General features: G+C 31.1%; 2 protein-coding genes across 3 annotated transcripts; one reads left to right on the top strand and one right to left on the bottom strand.

Annotated features, from left to right (window-relative positions):
• Window positions 1–4,843: 4,843 nt before the first annotated feature.
• On the top strand, window positions 4,844–6,199 carry LOC107963924 (protein enabled homolog). Its single transcript, XM_016900477.2, has 2 exons — window positions 4,844–5,058; window positions 5,158–6,199. The coding sequence occupies exons 1-2, from the start codon at window positions 5,005–5,007 to the stop codon at window positions 5,812–5,814; spliced, it is 711 nt and encodes a 236-aa protein (XP_016755966.2). The 5' UTR covers window positions 4,844–5,004; the 3' UTR covers window positions 5,815–6,199.
• A 1,287-nt stretch (window positions 6,200–7,486) lies between these two features.
• Window positions 7,487–16,687, bottom strand: LOC107887527 (DNA ligase 1). Of its 2 annotated transcripts, none has more exons than XM_041106627.1 (18): window positions 15,667–16,687; window positions 15,447–15,563; window positions 14,959–15,060; window positions 14,764–14,880; window positions 13,974–14,204; window positions 13,784–13,878; window positions 13,071–13,158; window positions 12,407–12,538; window positions 11,482–11,594; window positions 11,238–11,339; window positions 11,083–11,144; window positions 10,868–10,939; window positions 10,705–10,778; window positions 10,545–10,601; window positions 9,076–9,153; window positions 8,792–8,869; window positions 8,555–8,665; window positions 7,487–8,104 (listed from the first exon to the last, which is right to left on the bottom strand). In XM_041106627.1, the coding sequence occupies exons 1-17, from the start codon at window positions 16,477–16,479 to the stop codon at window positions 8,597–8,599; spliced, it is 2,400 nt and encodes a 799-aa protein (XP_040962561.1). In that variant the 5' UTR covers window positions 16,480–16,687; the 3' UTR covers window positions 7,487–8,104; window positions 8,555–8,596. The 2 variants fall into 2 exon arrangements, with proteins under 2 accessions (XP_040962561.1, XP_040962558.1); XM_041106624.1 differs by having other exon boundaries at window positions 8,559–8,665.
• Window positions 16,688–20,284: the final 3,597 nt, after the last annotated feature.

Below are 20,284 nucleotides of genomic sequence, written 5' to 3'. Positions count from 1 at the left end.
CTTAAATTTGAAAATTTGAAAAGCAGAGAGACTAAATTTCTAAAAATAAAAATAGAATAACTAAATTTTAAATTTACGAATAATACATGGACTTGAAGCCTTTTTTTAACCTTTCTTCATTCAAACTAGTTTTTAGTCCGACCCAACCGATATATCTAAATTCTAGGTGAGTTTAAAATACAAGTATATATATATATACACCTAAACTTATATATATTGAGTTAACATATATTTTGCTTTTTAAATTTGTTCATTAGTAGCTAATTGCTTTTATATATATTGATGTGTTTTTAACAATTTTAAGCCTAGTTGGTGCTTGAACTTGCATTCTATCAAATAGGTTTTCATCTTCGCACTAATATCATTAATTTGTGCTAACATGACACAGCTAGCCAATTCAATGGTGCCATGTGGCAGTATTTCAGTATACCACATGTCAAACATAAATTTAAAAGGTAAAAAAAAGTTTAAAAATATATAAATTAATAAAATTATATAAACTTTTTCACATAAAAAATAAACCTGGACAAATGATGTCCAGATACATCTATTTTTGAATACTCATTTGTCCAAGTTCATTCCAGATGAGTTTTTAGTAATTTTATATTTTTAATTTCTATAAAATATCATATTTTAAATTATTATTTTAAAATATATATAAAATATAAATTTATAAAAATATATACTATTAGAAGTATATTAAAAGCCTATAATATTTTGAAAAAATATATAAAAAATTATAATATGTAATTTATAAAATGCTAAAAATTTATGAATCTATAAAAATATATAAATAATAAAAGAACTAAAAAGTAAGTCTAGAATGAATTTAGACAAACGATTGTCTAAATTTATTTTTAGATTAATTTTTTATACTTTTATTAATTTGTATATTTTAAAATTCTTAATTTCAAAATAACAATAACCTGATATTTTATAATAAAAAATACATAAAATTGTTAAAAACACATCAAGAATGATCTTAGATAAATGATTGTTCAAATCCAGGAAAAAATTAAGCTTTTTTATTGATTTATATAATTTTAAATATATATATACTTTAAAGTTATGTTTGACATGTGGCATACTATGAGGTTGCTATATGGCACTGGGGTTGGCTAACAGTACTATGTTAGTATAAACTAAAGGTATTAGTGTGGAAGTATCAACTTAATTGACGGCATACAAGTTTAGATATTAACTAGGTTAAAAAAATACTAATTAAATACAATTAGATAAGTTTGGCTAAAATGGATAATTTTTCATTTAGGCCCTTTAAATTTTATTAGTAAAAGTAAAATTATACTTTAATCCCCTAAGAATGATAAAATTTCGATTTAATCCTTTAAAAATAAAAAAGATATAGGCTATTCAAATAATGAAATTAAATTTTTACTATCTTAAAAATTAAAATTTAATTTCGACCCCTAAAATAATTTTCTACAAAATATATATTCAACCATATATATTTATATCTATTTTGGTCCGGAGGAGTATTTTATTGAATGTAAAAATATTCTGATGGGTCAATATAAAACAACAAAAGCTTTTCCAATTTCCAAAGTGAAAGCTAAAGTTTGCTACCTAAAATCAGTTTACCATGACTTTGTGCTAATTTTATATGTATCACTGGGGGGAAATATATTGTTAAAGAAAGGGGCTATGCCTATCCAACTTTATTCAACTTTGGTTGACTTTATGTATAAAAAGACTATCCTGCAAGGCCTTTCTTATGATATATCATTGTCATAAATCATTGTGGGAAAAAATGTATATATATATATATATATATGAGTAGCGAAAATTAGTTTTTAGGATTGAATTTGGATTATAAAATTTTGAGAAAGTTGAAATATAAGTTTTCTTTTTTCAATTTTAGAGGGTTAAAAATTGAAATTTAAATTTTAGGGAGTAGAATGCGATTATCTCATTGAAGTAACTTAAAATTTTGTAAATTTCCACTTTTGGGGCCGAGCAAGCAGAGGCCGTCCACCCCATGATAAAATTATCTTTTAGCCCAAAAAGTTTATAATTTAAAATTTAACCCCACTACTAGTGTGACTCCTGTATGAGTGTGGGTATTGAAATATCAAATACGTCCACAACTTTTCATTTTTGTCATGGAATAGTAACTTTTTTGTTTTGCAGCAACACAAATCAAAGTATTTCTCTATTAAGTAATTTTCTGTTGTGTGTCATTAAATGAGACAATCAAATATTTATATACATGGTTACTATTTATGGAATTGACGTTCTTAGTAGACTTTATGCATGTTGGACACGTGTATTATTCTAGGTTGTTTACTGAACTTCGTGGCCTCCACATGTGAACTCCTTGGGTACATGCGAGCTGAGACCACAAGCTCCCCTTGCAAGCAACCCTTGTTGTCTTCGTACTGTGAGGCTTGCATATATTCATTTGGTGAGCCCTAGCCAAGTCGCAAGTAGGTGACCCGAACCTTATCTAATTCTCGGATTTGTGATCATAAGTACATAGCATTGTCCCATGGTTTTCAAACTGATACATAGAATGAAGGGACCAAAAAGCAAAGATAAGTAAATTAAGGTTGTTGATTTTTATTATTGAATAGGTAAGATATTCCAAGTTCAAAATTTCATATATAAAGACATTGAAAGAGCCAAGTGAGGGCAAGCAGGCCGCCCCTAAAATGAAAAATTTTCTATTTAGGCTCTTTATAATTTATAAAATTTTAAATTAGTAATAGTAAAATTACACTTTGACCTCCCAAAATAATAAAAATTTGATTTAATTCTTTAAATTTTATAAAGATATAGCCTATCAAAATGATGAAATTATATTTTTACTATTGTAAAAATATACAATTTAATTCCGGCCCCAACCTCCCAAAAATTTTTCTAATTCCTACCACTGTATAAAGGTTGGTAAAAGATATGGAAAGGAGGATATTAGTCAGTAAAAAGAACAAAAGAGAAGCCCACTGGCTTTCTTTTCCACTCATATCTCATTATTCAATCTTAATGGATGCTTGCATGCATGATTCATGATTTAAGATGAGAAATCCTGGTGTTGAGTGTTTATGATGAATGCCGTGAATGAAATCCAGATGATTGAAAGCTATCCGAATTTGATTAAAAAAATTTAATCGACTTAATAATTATCAATTCAAGTTGAAACTATTGTTGGAGTTGTCATAATACTTTATTTAAATGAGTCATTTATAATTTTATTTAATTTTTTTTTTGTAAAATTATATTTTTAATCTTATTATATAGAAAGAATTTAAGTATGAACAAGTTTAATCGAGCTCAAATTCAAATAGCTCGATTGAATATTGAGTCAAACTCAAGTTACGTATTGAACTTTAAATTTCGAGTTTGATGAACGCATGATGTTTGGGGTCTAAAATTTTTAGAGGCCAAGACTTTGATGAACGCATGCATGGTGCATGGCTTAAAAACCCCTAGTGTTGAGTGTTGATGGATGCATAGCTAATGGTTCATGGTTTAAGACTTGTGTTGAATGTTGATGGATGCATGCATGCATGTTGCATGTTGCATGTTGCATGTTGCATGTTGAATGTTGAATGTTGAGGGATGCATGGCTTAAGATAAGAACCCCATGGAGTGGACCGAGTACAAAAGACCAACGGAAGACTAAACAAAATGCAAAGCATTGGCCATTGGCAGAAACGGATCTATTTTACAATTGCCAATTTGGTATGGTTTTGGCCTTTTCTGCTTTTCTCCATCCCCCATTTGGATTGTTGATACAAAACAAAATCATTTTATTCTATTTTTATATTTTAATTTGATATAATTTATTCTTATAATTGTCGATATTATATTTTAATCCAAATCAAGGGCAGCACCAGGGAATTCGCAGGGCCCGGCTTCCCCTAAAATATAAAATTTCATTTTTTGACTTTTAAAATTTTATAATTTTTTTATTTAGTAAAAATTAAAATTGTATTTTAACAGTTTATAAAATTTTAATTTAATCTATATAAGTTATTAAAATTTTAAATTTATATTTGAACTTAATTCTAATTCCAAAAAAAAAAATTAACTTCCCACCTTATCCGAATCACAAACACCCTTAAATTTTTTATTATTAAAGATTTTTTTCACTAATTTTTTTATTTTTTTAAAATCCAACTCAATCTCGAGGTGTATTTTCTAAAGGATAAATTATGATAGAGGTCACCTAATTATGATTTTTTTTGTCATAATTATGAAAAGTTATAAAATAATCATTTAACTATTCAAGTTTATCCTTTTTGTCATAGTTGACTAACGTAAAAATGGAAACTCCTAAGGACGAAGCCAAAAGTTTATCTTTGGGGGCCAAAATTAATTATAAAATTCTAAATGGATCAAAATACAATTTTACCTTAGTATATGCATGTTATTTTAGAATTTTATAGGGATTAAGCTGAATTTTTTTCATCTTGGGGGGCCAAAGTGTATTTTGCCCAATAAACTAACTTATAATTTAAAATTATTTAAGGGACTAAAATGAGTTGTCATTGTAGGGGGGCCGGGGCCCCTGCCAGGCCCCAGTCCCTTGGCACCATCCCTGAAAACTCTAAAAAATGTAAGATAGTTGGGTGATTAAAAAAGACAAAATTGAAAAGTTAAGTGATTATTTTGTAACTTTTCATAATTGGATAACAAAAAGAATTACAAATAATTTGGTGATTAAAAAAAAAGCATAGTTGAATCACTATTAATATAATAATAATAATAACAATAACTAAAATATACCTAATTAAAGTTTGTAGATAAAATTGTGGAGCTGAATATAAAAGAGGGACAAAAACCATTATTTTGACATAATTTGACCAAAAAGATAAAAAGAAAAAACATTAGTTACTGTTGCTATTGCTATTGCAAGTCCCCTTCTTATAAGACTCAGACGAAACCAGTGATAAACCCCACCTTTTGTTTCTCTTTCTCCAATTCTGAAATAGGAACAAATCAATTCTAAGTTCACTTGTTTTGGGTGTTTCCAACTCTGAGACCATGGATACTCAGCATGGTTCCCCTTTTAGCTGGGCTTATTTTTGTCAAGCTAAGGTAATTAATGCCCCCATTTCTTGTTTGTTTTTAACTCATTAGTGTTTACCCTTTTGGCTTGATGATGAACAATTTGGGGGTTGTTTTTAATGATTGCAGACAATGGAAGAGCTTAAGCATTCACTTTTATGTACTACTATGGAGCTTGAACAAACAAAGATCCTAGTTCAAGAGGAGCTTCGAAAGAGAGATGATCAAGTACTTGAACTCAAGGAGTTGCTGAGCAAGGCTATGAAAGAGAGAGATGAAGCCAAGGAGAAATACCAAAGGCTTTTCCTTGAGAAACTAGGGCATCATCACCACCAACACCAACAGGTGTCCAGCATTGAAGATGAACCCAGAAGAGGGATTGATTCAAACAATGGCTTCTCATCATCTGATTGTGAGGAAAGTATTGTTTCATCCCCTGTTGTTGACCCAATTCAACAAGGACCACAAGCAACCATAGAGCTGGTGCCTGATAGGCCATTGCCTGAAAAGGGAAAGCTTTTGCAGGCAGTGATGAAAGCTGGTCCACTCTTGCAAACCCTTCTTTTAGCTGGACCGTTGCCTCAATGGAGACACCCACCACCACCACTTGATTCCTTTGACATCCCACCTGTGACCATCCCTTCACCACCACCACCACCACATCGGCTCCACCAAGACTCCTTCACCACCCTAAACGCCTGTGGTAAAGTTAACAGAAAAAGGATTCTATTGGAAGGCTCTGATTCTCCTACAGAGACCAAGTACCAAAGAATAGTTCTCCATTGACTGCAAACAAAAGAGTAGTCTACATAATACTAGTTTATGGTGACCGATGAAGTATTTTTGTACAAAGGATTGCTTTGGAGAAACAACTATCCATTTTCCTAATTACCCTTTGGAGAGCTTTCATTTCCTCGGCTTTTTGCCAATGTTTCCCGGTGAAGATATTTGTCCTTATCTTACCCCCCCCCCAAAAAAAAAAAAACCCCCATTTTTTCTTCACAATTTTTTTTTTGGCTCCATTGATGTGAAAGGGAGCTGTGATTTCTCCAAAACTGCTGTGGAAAAGTAAAAAATTACTAGTAGTATGATAACATTTAGCTACCATACTCTTTTACTGAGGTTTGTGATTAGTATGTGAAAATTGTGGACGAAATGGTTAAGAGTTTAATGCTTCTTATGTATGGATTCAAGTCTCGTGGATGAAGAAAATAAGGTATGAGAGTCTTATTCTTCATCTAAAGAAATAATTTAACCGGAATCTAATGTGACTATTGAACACCGAAAACGAAACAAAAAAGATGCTAAAAGGGCAGAAATATTGGGTGTGGAGTGGTTGAAATGGGAAGATGGGTATGGCCAACAACCAAGAAGGATCTAAGGGGGATTGTTTGATCGCTTGTCGATTAGTGGATCCCGCAAATCGGAATCAGGATCCGCTAATGGCCTCACCTATGATTGTTGTTGTTGTTGAGTATGATTATTTTATATGTAGGTGTATGTTTCTCCAAATGATGCTCTCCTTTCATTAATACTAATATTATTGTATTAATAATGAGTGAGATTTCTATTTCCATGTTGCCTTCACCATACAAAGATAAGGGGGACACGTTCTTTTGCTAATGAAAAATTCAATGAAACCATACCCGCAGATCAATTCAGATTTTAAAATTTTTGTATTATTTTAGATTAGAGTTTATTATTCGAGTTTTTAAAATCACTTCCAAGTTATTTGTTTGAGTCATTTCTTATAAACTAATTTCAATTATTTCTAGTTCAAGTTAATACATTTTGGAAATGAAGCCATAAGGGTCATCAAATCTAAATGGTAAACAATGGGTAGATAAAAGTTTTTCACGTACATGACTTTGTAGTGTAAGCCACTTAAAATTAGGCAAATTTAGTGAAATTCCTTTAACAAACGTATATTGAATTTCTCATAAATTCAAGTGAAAGGAAAAGAAACTCATTTTGTATTCTCCATTCTAGGATGCTTAGTCAATGCTAAGAGGCAGGTGTTACAATGGGGTAGCTTGCATTCACATTTGACAAAATTGAAGGGATTGGATGGGTTTCATTGGTGACAACCCAACCAACTTTGTTTCTACTCTTAACCAATATATGCTCATAACTAAACCACCAATCTCCCTCCATGCAAATGAATTGAATATCTGTAACATTCAATTCCAAATCCATCCAAATTATTGCTTTACATACCTGCATCTAAATCCATGATCCCTAAAAGTATTAACATCAAATTATGAATGAATTTCTTATCAACATGATGGATTAATTTTTGCTTATCCCAAATCTTATTTTGTATACACCCAAACCTCGAAATGGCCTCCCTACCCTATGACATTTGAATCCGAATCAATTATCAACAAGAGTAAAGAGAATTTAGATATAATAAATATCCATGCACTAATATCCACATCCATTCTAAATCCTATTCGTATAGTAATTAAAATATTCAAATTCATTAAAAAAAAGACAAATTAAATATCTGCAAATATCAAAATCCATACTCCCATGACCCTACTCCCCCTTTTACCCGTTACATCAAAATTCGGCAAGGCCTCAAACATAGGTCAAGCCCATTGTGCAAGTAGAGAGCATCTAGATAATGACATTTTCCTTTTCTTACTTATCCTAAATTTTTCTGAGACATCCCCAACTGGTTTAAGTATAAACATGGATAACGAATTGTGGGCTAACTTTGCTCTTCCAAGCTATGCCATGATTAGGCGCAAGGAAACTGGAAATATCGTAGCATTCAAGCAGTAAAAAAAACAGGAGCAGCCATGGATTTTTCAAATTTCAAGGAAATTTCTAACTGAAAAACAAAGATTGCAGCATCCAAGTGCAGTTCATGCAAGACTTTGCTTGAAAAAATTAGGCAGAAAATCGAAAAAGAACCTGATGGAATTGTCCAGTCCATACAGCAGTGGCTAGGAAATGAAGAAGCTAGCATGGTTTACTTGACTGAAGACTCAAACCCACCTCCAATGAGTGGCACCCTGATATGACTAGAGATACTTGGCTTCTAGGTCCCGCCACTTGTAGAAATTATGGTCTACAATGATTATAACAGCTCAGAAATAAGAAGAAAAGCACAAGCCTAGAACAAAATTTTGGCTCTAGACCTATGCCCTATTAGTTTGCGTCAAGAGACCAAGTCTTAAGCCTTCAATAATTCCCACCGAAAAGGGTAATTATTCCAGGCTTGACCCAATTCGGCGCAGACATTATGTACCCAGTAAGGGGGATCAGGACCAATACAATGAACAAATCAAAAGCAGTACTAACAAAACAATTCCAACATGATTTTCAATATAGGCAGCAAGTTGAATGATAAAATCGACAGCTTTCAGCTTTTGATAAAAATGGTAAAAAAATTACTCCGTCCAGCAAGAGGAAGCTTCTTGATTGCAACAGAGAAAAGGAGTATTTGTATTTACATTGCAAAGTCTAGAAATTGGATAACTATCAGTCCCATTTGCACGCAAGATAAAATGTTATTCACCTACTCGGGGAGGAAAAATGTTGAGACGCTTGTCAGAATTCCTCAATCATCCTCACCATCGTCTTCGTTATTGGTTTGATTGTGTTTTTGAGCATTATACATCTCAGCAACCTGCAAATATTCAAGAAAAGTAATTAAGAAAAAAAAAAAGAATAAGTGAAGCATACACACACAAATATAGTTGCTCCTCCTCCATAAATCATGTGGGCAAATTAACATAAGTTTTTTGTTCTTCACCTGCTCAGATGATGAAGCTTGCTCTGGTGTCTTATCTTCTCGAACACGAACTAAACGTGGAAATCGGAGAGATATGCCCTTTTACCAAGAATTACAAGGAATTAGATGAGTTCAGTATTTTAGTATCTGATAAAACTTTGAGAAAAAAGAAAATTGCAGGATCCAAACTAATTAGTCAACCCCAGGTTTTCAGTTATCAAATCATACATACAGGAAACTGAGAAGTGAATTAAAATAAATAAATAAAATTGAAAGGCTTCAACATGTGACAACTTTTGTCGCACCTTATCAGGATCCACAATCCCAATAGCAGCACGATGAACAGGGCTAATGGTCAAGTCAGCAGCTTTTACCTCCCAAACCTGCAACAAATTAAACAAACAAAAAGATTTAAAAAATGAAGAAACTACTGAAAAAACAAATAGCAATAGCCTAAGGTACATAATCAATAATATTGAATGCAAAGGAAGATTAGCAGACCTAGGACATTTTACAATAGATATAGAAACAAAAAACTTGGATTACAATTCTCAATCCATCTCAATTGAGTCCACAAAACCATTCTATTGATAAATTTTATAGGAATATTCAGCAACCAAGATTTCAACAAATAGAAACAAGCACACAGAATGAGAAGCATTTACAACAGTTGCTACAAATTCAGTTCATAATTATTTCAAATGGCAAAAATAAATGGATCCTTGAAGAATAAAAGTGCACACACAAAATCCCTACAAGCCATCGACATTGGCAGACAGGATAAATGGAGAACGTGGAGTAAAAAATGTAACATATGACATGGGTTGCAAGTGCCCTGATCAAGAAAACTAGGGTTAATTGCCATTGTTAATGTCATATGACATGTATAGGAATGCTGCTTTGACCATCAGATTGGAATAAGGGCACGACTTTCCCACCACTCCTAACCGTACGATGGAATAGGTTTGCGTGCACTTCTAACTGGAGCTGTGGCAATCAGCACACTTAAAAGTCACAATCAAACTGATCCTTAACTATTTTGATTAGGGGCATGCACGGTTTGATTAAAACCAAATTAACCAATCGGTTAATTAGTTGAATGTCAAATTTAGTTCGGTCTTAAAAGTTTTGTGAAAGTTTGGTTATCATTTAATTCAATTTGAAAGCAGTTAATTAAACAAATTAACCAATTAACTGAAATTAATAATAAATATTGTATATTATATACAAGCCCAATATACGCAAATTCGATGGACCCAATAAAATCTGATATAATGGGCCAAAGCAAATATATATTATGAATTTAATTAACTTTTTTGGTACAAATTTAATTAAAATTAAAATAGAAATATTATGTTTTTAATTTAGAGTTGCCAATTGTCATTGTGTTATTTGTTGCTTTTGTCATGTTTTAAACTTCTTTGAACTTAAAAAAAAAAAAAAAGAACACTACCGTTGTAATTTTTGTCTTGTTTTAAACTTGTTTCAGTCAAAAAGAAAATACATGTTACAAATTTTGGTTAAGTTGAAAACTAACCAAATTAACCTAAGCTAATCCAGTTTGGTTAATTATTTTCGAAAAAATTCCAGTTCGGTTAACAGTTAAGAGTTTTAAAACTTCAATTTACTCAGTTAATGGCAGTTCGTTCAGCCATTAATCAGACTGTTTGGACACCCCGAACAGTTTTGTGCATTACAGGAAAATAGACATCAAGGGACATGCAATTAACAAATTTACAAACAACCAAAGATACTCAAAGAAGTGTAATTTTACCTCTGAAGTCTCAAACCATACATCCGGCTTCATCATCTCAGAACAACGATAGTATGACTGTAATCAACAAGCACTTTAGAACTTGTATGTTTATGAAAAATTAACCCTATTTGCCCATTATTTCCTTTCTTACAACAGAAGATAATATCAAGAGACAAACCTTTGGTTCAGGAATCACTTTAGAGCGGAGACTGGCAGAACGTTCCTCAAGCTCTGCTTCAGAAAATCCAGTACCTATAGATCATCAAATAGATGGAAAATGAAGACAATCAGCTGGAAAGACAATGAAAATGTTGAATCGTAGCAATTCAAATTTCACTAACCTATTTTACAGATACTCTGGAATTCTTCATTATTTTCATCATAACATGCCAAGAGAAAAGCACCATAGAAGCCTAAGGATAAACATAATGGCACCATCAACACAAATGGGCCAATGGCAGAAACAGAGTTAAGATGAAAGCTGACAGAATTAACAGAAAATAAACTCTATGTGAGCTCCGGTCATCTGATATGATAAATAAAGAGAAATGAATACCAGTTCGTTTCCCACGGCCATGGAAAGCAGCAATAGGTACTAGATCTAATGTGTCGCCAATACTGCATGGTACAGAAAAGGAACATAAAAGTTACACATGAGCAAAATAACACCTGATTGTAATTGGCCACAAGTAAAAATTTCTGACACCTTACCTTTCCATGTAGTCTTTCTTCAATTTTAGCCAGTTGAGTGACCGCTTCGATGGCTCATATGTAGCATCTCTATCCAATGTTTTGATAATTAAACCCTCACAACTGAAAACTAAGACTAATCAGCACCATAGAAACCCAAAATACTTTATGGAAAAAATAAAATTATTTCTCTGATCTTTTTAAAATACTTGTTGGGCTCATTCTAGCTGCATGCTAAAAGTTTCGGGAAGAAATAAACAAACACCTTGAAGAAACAGCAGAATTAAGGAATATTTGAATCTCCTCAAGATCATTTGATGTTAAGGCTGTTGCAAATTGAAAAAACCCAGGTTCTTCCTCAAATGAATCATAAAGCCTCTGCAAAGGGCAAATGGAATAAGATCCTAGTGAGCTGAATAAGCCATATGATATGCAGTGAATGAGCACTTCTAAACACAAATAACACTCCAAATCAATTACTTAACCATGAAGCACAATATTGTCTCCTTTTCACTTAACACAAATCTTCAAAGGACTCTTTTTAACACTAATACTATTGAAATTTCGCAGTTGAGATAAAGATGATAATTAAGCTGTATATCAAATTACATTGTAGTGATGCAATCACTTAATTAGGGATGGCAACGGGGCAGGGCAGATTTTGCCCGCCCCAACCCCGACTCAAAACCTGATCAATCAACCCTGACCAGACCCAACCCCGACTTTTTAAAAAAAGATCCACCACGAAAGAAATTTAAAAGGAGACCCAAGTCTGCCCCGCCCAGCCCCGCCCTAAATTTAATTTAATTATTTTGTTTTTTTATTTTGAAGAAAATAAGATTACATCTTTTTTAATTGTTTTTTTTTTAATCAAATAAGATGAATTTTTTTTAGTTTACACTTAAAACTTGATATACTTAATTTTTTTAGTTATATATTTATCTATTGAAAGCAAAAAGTTAATATATGTATATATATTAGAGGCATTTTTGTAAATATTCCGAGGCAAAGTGGGGCAGATTTACCTCAAACCCGACCCGACCCAACCTGCCCCGAACCCGATTTTTCAAAAAAAATCGACCCTAACGAATTGGGCAGGGTCAAAACCTATCAGATTCGGAGGGGTTTGCCATCCGTACACTTAATAAACTCAGACAAAAATTCCAGAACCATAAAAGTATAATGCATACCTCCTTACGAACTTTCAGTTGCTCATGAAGAAGTGGTTGCCCGTCAAGGTATATGATGTCAAAAGCGAATATGCACACGTCAACTTTTATTTCACTCACTACCACATTTTTCCGTGCTCTTGTACTAAGGATCTGCATATCAAAAAAGACACCGCCAACAAAATCAACCTTAGAGACCATGGGTTTAGACCAGCTCAGTGAACATCTTCCAAAACATCCAAAAATGAATTAGCAAATGATTAACAGTGAAAAAATATGGCCATCACTGCAACACTAAACTAATCCAAACATTTCAGAAATTTGTTAATACCAAAATGCTAGATAGTAACTGAATAAAGTCGAAATTTAATTCCTCATGTGTTGCATTTTATGTAGTCAACCATACAGAACAATACACCCATTGCATTGGTAAAGCTTAGTGCAAACAAGTCTTGATTCTAAATAATATTCATATATTATGATGAGATTTTGAATCTCATGACAAACAAATGAGTTTTCTAACTTAATGAAACTTTAGAGCAACAAATGTTCTCCACTGTTTGTATGCATTTTGATTGTCAAGGGATCAGCCAACTAATACATAAATGGTATTTCCCAAGACAAACAAATTTGTACATAAAATAGAACCAGCATAAATTCTAATGCAAAGTATGCAACACGTTACCTGAAAGGGTAATATTTTCTTTTGAACACGATCATAAGCAACAAGCTCACAATCCAAAACAAATGATTTTACAGAGGACTTCTTAAATCTACACAAGAAAGTAATTTTAGTCAGTAAAACAACATTGCAGAAGCAGTCGCATACAAAAAAGTTTTTGGCAAGCATCAAGCAAGCAAAAGAGCTTTAAGGGATAATAACTGCATATGAAATGTGTGCTTATCTCTATTGTCAAGCCCTTATTAGGACTGTTAGCATCTAATGTCAATATATAATTTTCACGTAAAACTCAATGCTAGTTGTGAAGTTTTCATTAGCTTTTCTCAATATAATTCTACCAAGTCACACTATTTTACAAATGAGAAGTAACAAGACTTGCATTAGCGAACACCAACTTAACAATAGCAGATGGAATGGAACAAATGCCTATAACTTACAACCATTGCTACAAATTCTGGTTGCTAATACATTTAAAAACAGTCAAACCAGGATAAAAGATGTAGGAAAGAAAACTAAAATATTAGGTGGTAAAAGCTGGGTTTCATTTAACTAGAAACTTTTCTGAGAGGCATCGTAAGGAAACTCTCAGAAGAGAAGTTTTGACCAGTATGCTTTGCTTGGTGGAGGGGAGGTGAAGTTAACCTTTACTGAACGCATTCACAAAAAACAAATAGCACGAATCAACAGAACAAGTCACCATAAAGATAGAGGTCTACCTAGAAATTGCAGCAACAACATCAGGAAACTTTCCAGTGTTACACTCAGCATTTCGGCTGTATATCTCAACTGAACCATTCTCCATATAGTGTATCTACATAAGGCACATAATTTTTTTTTCTTTTTTCACATGATGAAATTGCACTAACAGAAACAAATAAAATGAAGTAGCACCTTAAATTCTATTACCTGCGCACGCTCTCCATCATATTTATATTCACATATGAAGTCAATGTCCTGGAATTTATTTATGATTTCAGCAACACCTTTGGTTGGTTTTGCTAGCATAGGTCCAACAGGAACACCCGGCGTAAAGCCACAACTCTTAGGCAGATCCCATACACCACCAGTCAAGAGTGCTGGGACTATTTTATCATAGACTGGAAGGATAGAAAAAACTTGTTTGACAATCTTAGCAGCCTGCATGAGACCACCAAATATAAATAGAAGTGCACTAGTCAAAAATCAATATGGAAGAGCAAAAGGTGAATCCTCAACAGGAAGCCATACAATGAATAAGCTATCAGGAAGTAATTTACGGTAAAAAGTACAACCACAGTGAAATGAAACTCAACTTTCAAATTTTCAACCATTTCCAGGCCTTAAGAGATGCTGAATTATTTCACCAGTCAATTTCATTTAAACCTTCACCACAATCAGTTTACAAAGTTCTTAACCAGATTTGATCTCTATATCTAGCAAGCCCTGACAAACAGCCTACCTCCCAACAACACTGATGAAATATCAGAGCACTACAAGCTGCACATTTCAGGTACCAGAAATTTTCCCCACCTCTACATTTAATGACTTAGTACTCCATGTACATATAAGGCACATGCTTTCAAAGCCTTTATGGAATCTTATAATTTAATTCTTATTAATAAACTACAAAATGCATGATGTATTGAGCTGAAAGACTGCACAGGTGATTCATGAAAAAGTACCAGATTGAATTTCTACATCTGTAGAATTTACTTACCTCCTCTAAAGGAGACTGAACATTTGGAGGTGGTTTAGAATGTTGTTCATTATATACAGCAGCCTGTCCTAATGCAGCTAACAGAGTCTGCTCTGAAAATCCAATCCGCAGCTTTGCCTGCGTGATGAACCCAAGATACCTTAACATCAAGGAACAAAGTATAAAACAGTACTAAATTGCTTTCCTAGTGACAACCTGAAGCAGACGAATCAAATACTGAGGTTCACAGTCAGTTGCAGCAACAAGAAGTGATTTGATACGATTCTTTTTCTTCTCCTGACTATCCTTTCCAGATTCCTGTATAAGTTGACCAGAAAAGCTAAAACCAGTTAATTGAGTGTATAAAAATTCACCAACAATAATGAATAACTAATGCATTCTCTTCCCCACATATTGAGCAATGCTGTACTGCAGAATGCCCCAAGAATTATAAGTGCATTAACAATGTAATACTGGAAATGGTTGACCTACTAATCCATGTACTGTATATACCAAATGAACAATTATGTCAGCACCAAAAAATCCAGCATTTAATGAAGATGCGCACATCCAGCATTCATTGAACAGGAGGCAACTAAATAGGCATTTTAACCATGGATGGATCACACTAAGATATCGCTTATTGGAGCAAAAAGCATCCCTTTATATAAAAATATTTCAATTTGGGGAAGAAGGTGGTGAACCTTAGCAATTAGCCGAAACGTGTCAAACACTTTGATAACAGTCAATGGATCAGGCTTGCGCATCATTGATTGAGATGAACGGCTAGCCTGTGCAACAAGGCCCAGGTCCCCTTTATCCTGTCAAAAAGTAAGGAATACAAATATATACCAAACTAAAATGTTAACAAATTTTAATCAACCCCCAAGTTAAAGAGTAAAAAATAAATAAATAAAACTGTACCTTGTACTGACTCTTAACCTGTGATTCAGTCCTCCCACAGGCCTCAGCTAGGGCCTTGATAATGGATGCATCACCGATTCCCAGCTCTAACCCCTCGTGCGCCGGAGCAACCTTATTTGCTGCCAAGTAAACCGTCGCCACCAAATCATCCGGCGTGGTAGCAATAACAGTCCTCAACATATTGCAAACAATATCCGTTATCACAATCCGACCCGTCTCATTGGATATCAAATCAAACGCCAGGCTCAGAAACAAAAACGGCACCCTCTCTCCTTTCTCCCAACACGCCACCATATTGGGATCAAAATCCGCCGGCTTCTTCTTCAACAAACCAATTTTCCCTTTCATCTCCGCGTTTCTCTCGGAGGCGCTCCCCACCTTCACCTTCTTCGAATCCGGGGGTTTCTTCGCCTCATCTAAATCGGGTTTTGGGGAATCGTTAATGGGCTTTCCGATTCCATCACTAGAAACCTCTGCGTCGTGCTTGACTTCAGTGGAGCCGACGGTTTTGGGGGGATTAGGGTTTTGGGTGGGCGACGAATCGGGGGATTTGCGTTTCTTGGTGGGCGAAGAAGAGGAAGAGCTCTTCTTACCGGCTAAACGGCGAGCATTAGACATTAAAGCATCGAAGGCGGAGGGGCGAGTGGACATGTTGGAGTGAGGGTTTAAGGAAGAAAGAGAGAGGGGTTTGGGGCGAAAGAAAGGCGAGTTGGAAGGAAGGATATGGGAGGAAAAGGGAGGAAGGAGAGGGGTGAGAGGACGAGTAATACAACAAGTATAGCGGAGAAGATGGGATGGGCGAAACGTTAGCATTCAATTGGAATGAAATGAAACAAAACACACACACACAATAGAATCGGATAGAGAAAAGTGCTGGGAAAGCTTTGAAAGATGATTTAGAGAAATGGCGGGAAGTGTGATCAAACTTTTTATATGGAAATGGAATTCCCCCTCCATTTTACCTTCTATCACAGCGCTACCATCCATCCTATCCTATCCACTGTGGATTTGGATTTACTATGTCTATTTCTTATGCTAGGGTTTTGTTTATATTGTCAACGTATACAAATTCATCTCCTTCAATATTAATAATAATATTGATATTAATTGAGTTAAATTCCACTCTAATTTTAATTTATATATTTAAATTTATAATTATATTATACTTTACTTTGTACTGTATTTATAATACTTAAGCTATCAAAAATAAATCTTTACCCTTGTTAGTACTATATCACCTTAAGAAAATGTGAAGTGAAGGCGAAAAATAAATAATAAATTTTTAAGGGTTGAAATATAGTTTTATTATTATATTAATTTATAATTTTATCAATTTTAAAGGGATTATATAGATTTTTTTTTTAATTTTGAGTGAGCTAAAGTCATTATCAGCCTCTATCTTAGCCCCAAACCTCAAGTTTATAAAAATATTAAGGGTACATTTGATAAATCATTATCATGTTGATTTTATTTTAAAAAATAAATTATATACCTTTTTTTTTGGTTAAAAGGGTTATCCAATTTGTTATATTTATTTTTATGATGAATTATATTAAATAAAATAATATATTAATATTAATAGACTAAATTTAAGAAAATAAATATTAAAAAAATAATATTAATTTCATCAAACAATATAATTACGTCTAATACTTAATTTTATTAATATATCAAACAACTTTTTAATATAAAATTAATACTTATAAAGTTTGGTACTAAAAATTCAATACTTAATTTTTTTTTTAGTTTATCAAATAACACCTAAATTTAAAATATCTAAGCTACTTTAAAATAAAAGTTGTGCTTAAATTTTGGTATTACTTCATTTGCTTCTTTTTTTTTATATATATTTCATGTCTTTTTTACGGTTCATGTTCGGGGTTCGAGGTTACCACTCTGAACATCTAATATTTCAGCCCATTCCAATTTATTTTTTTATTTATGTAATATATAGTTTTATTTTTGTATATTATGTAACTTATATCAAATAAAAAAAATCTATAAGAACACATAATACTATAATTTAGACATTTAAAAAAAAAGTCGTTGAAATTTTCTAAAAAAATAAATTAACCCTTTGTATTTTTGTTCACTTAATTGCAACACGTTAAAATTACAATCAAATTAAACCCTTTAACCGTTAAAGTTAATGGTCAACCATTACAAAGTATTTAAATGCATCTTTTTCTGGATGTTTTCATCACATGGTATGCTAGAATTGCGCCCTATGGTGAAAATTTGTATTTTTATATTTGAAATTATTGAAAATTTATTAAAATTATAAAAATTCATACAAATATATAAAAATTATTAAAAACATATTAAACATTTTAAAGATTATAAAAAATAGAAGAAAAATAAAGTGCAAAAAATATAATTATATAGAAAACTACAAAATTTATTTAAAATGAGAAAATATATAAAAAATTGGAGAAAAAATATTAAAAATTATTAACATGATATATAAATTATAAAAAAATAAAAATATTAAAAATATAGAAAATTATTAAAATATATAGAAAATTGCAAATAAAATTATAAATAAAATATAGATCATTATAAAATATTACAAAAAATCACTACAAAATATTTAAAAATATTCAAATATATATATATAAATGATGTGAAATTGCAATAAAATATTAGAATATAATAAATTGCTAAAATATAAAACATGTTTACAATTTTATACACAAATAGTCTCAATTGTCATTTGCCTTTTTAACTCATTTCTCTACCTTAGTTTACATCTCAAAACACCCTCTTATCATTGACAGTGGACAAAGGGGTATAAGTTTCGGTGAAGTCCGAGGTGGATGAGCGCAACAAATAGCTTCAAAGATCAAAAAAATATTTCATAATTTTTAATAGGTATTGTATTGTTAACGGTGATGAGTATGCAAATGGAAAAAAAAGTTAGTTTATTTTATATATTTTTCCTATATTTTAATTTATTTTATAATTTTCATGCTTCTTATAGTATTTTTAAAATTTCATTAATTTTTATATTTTTATAATTTTCTATATTTAAAATATCATAATTTTTACAAATTTTATATTTTACAAGTTATGTATTTTTTAATTTTTAATATATATTTTTGCAATTTTTAATTATTTTCAAGAACTATATGTATTATATTTTTATAAATTTCTATTTAATATAATTTTTGCACAATTTTTATACATTTTTAAGGTTTTATGATTTTTAATATAAATATTAGTTTTCACTGCATGGCGCAATCCTAACATTCCACATAGCGAAAACATCTGAAAAACGGTTGTTGTTGTTCTATAATGATTGATCGTTAATTTTAAAGGTCAAATGACTTAATTAATTATAATTTTAACGTTCAATGGCTCAATTAAGTACAAAATAAAACATTAATTGATTTTTTGAGAAAATTTAAATGACTTTTAAAATCATTTAGCCTAAGAAAAATAATGCAAATGTTTAAAAATTAAGAAAAAAACATATTAAATTATTGGATATTAATTAAAATTAGCATGAATTTTTTGAAAAAAAATAGTGATAATATGATTTGGCTTAAAACAAATTTAGTTAATCATTTAAAAATATATTAGTGATTAGAAATAATTTTGAAGTCCGTGTTCTAAATCAAGTCAAGCTTTATGTAAGCATTAGATGTTCTAATACCATACATGGATAAAGTCTACCGAGTATTGTGTAGAGGTGTTTACACAGGTTAGGTTTGGATCAAACTATATTATATATAATTGTTTAAGTTCGGTTTAGCTTAAAATATAGATTTAAAATTTTGTCAAAATATATCTATATTTATAAATGGTCAACTCAAGCATGTTTTTTAAAATATTTATATTTAATATATGGTAATTTTATATATTTTATTATTGTACAAATGATTTTTTTTCTTTATTAAAATTTTACTTAATGTCATTTAATATTCATATTATAATATAATATAATTAATTTCTATTTGATATAAATTATATTATACGAAAAAAAAGGAAATAGTATATTATAAACTTAAAAACCATTATATATCGAAGCTCAAATTCATCCTAATAATTGAATAAATGGTAAATACATTAAATTAGAGGTTTTTTAATTTTTAATTTTTATTTCCCTTAAATTTATATATATTTATCCGAATTAACTATATTCAAAATCAAGTGAAATTTAAATCAAAATAATTTTAAAAACAACTTACATAAATTTAAATTTGAAACATTATTTCTACTTTTATCAACAATATCGAAACTTCGTTAGTAAAAAAATAGATAAATATTAAAATTATACATGAATTTCGATCCAACATGCAATGTTATATATAAACTTTAATTTCATGCAATTTTATACATTAAATATTGATTTGACTAAAATTTTAGAATTTATTAACAATACGATCAAATTAGCACCATTTTACATTGATATATTGCATAATAAACTATTATATTAATTCAATATGAAAATAAATAAATATATCTATTTTTTTAAATGTGTACAATTGAATAAAAATATAATTTTATGTAAATAATTGCACTAAATTAAAATTTATATATTAAACTATATATTAAAATAAAATTCATATGTTTATCTCGCAAAAATAATCTTATGCGCATAGACTTATATTATTTG

The sequence above is a fragment of the Gossypium hirsutum genome, chromosome A03 (genome assembly GCF_007990345.1).
Source record: "Gossypium hirsutum isolate 1008001.06 chromosome A03, Gossypium_hirsutum_v2.1, whole genome shotgun sequence".
NCBI classification, from domain to species: Eukaryota; Viridiplantae; Streptophyta; class Magnoliopsida; order Malvales; family Malvaceae; genus Gossypium; species Gossypium hirsutum.
This window is presented reverse-complemented; position numbering and strand designations above follow the sequence as displayed.

Coding starts and splice junctions, on each gene's coding strand:
- LOC107887527 (XM_041106627.1), bottom strand. CDS start 16,479: ATGCTAACGTTTCGCCCATCCCATCTTCTCCGCTATACTTGTTGTATT. Junction 15,061..15,446: donor CGTTTCGGCTAATTGCTAAG/GTTCACCACCTT, acceptor CAACTTATACAG/GAATCTGGAAAGGATAGTCA. Junction 9,154..10,544: donor TATGGTTTGAGACTTCAGAG/GTAAAATTACAC, acceptor AATTTGTTGCAG/GTTTGGGAGGTAAAAGCTGC.
- LOC107963924 (XM_016900477.2), top strand. CDS start 5,005: ATGGATACTCAGCATGGTTCCCCTTTTAGCTGGGCTTATTTTTGTCAA. Junction 5,059..5,157: donor CTTATTTTTGTCAAGCTAAG/GTAATTAATGCC, acceptor TAATGATTGCAG/ACAATGGAAGAGCTTAAGCA.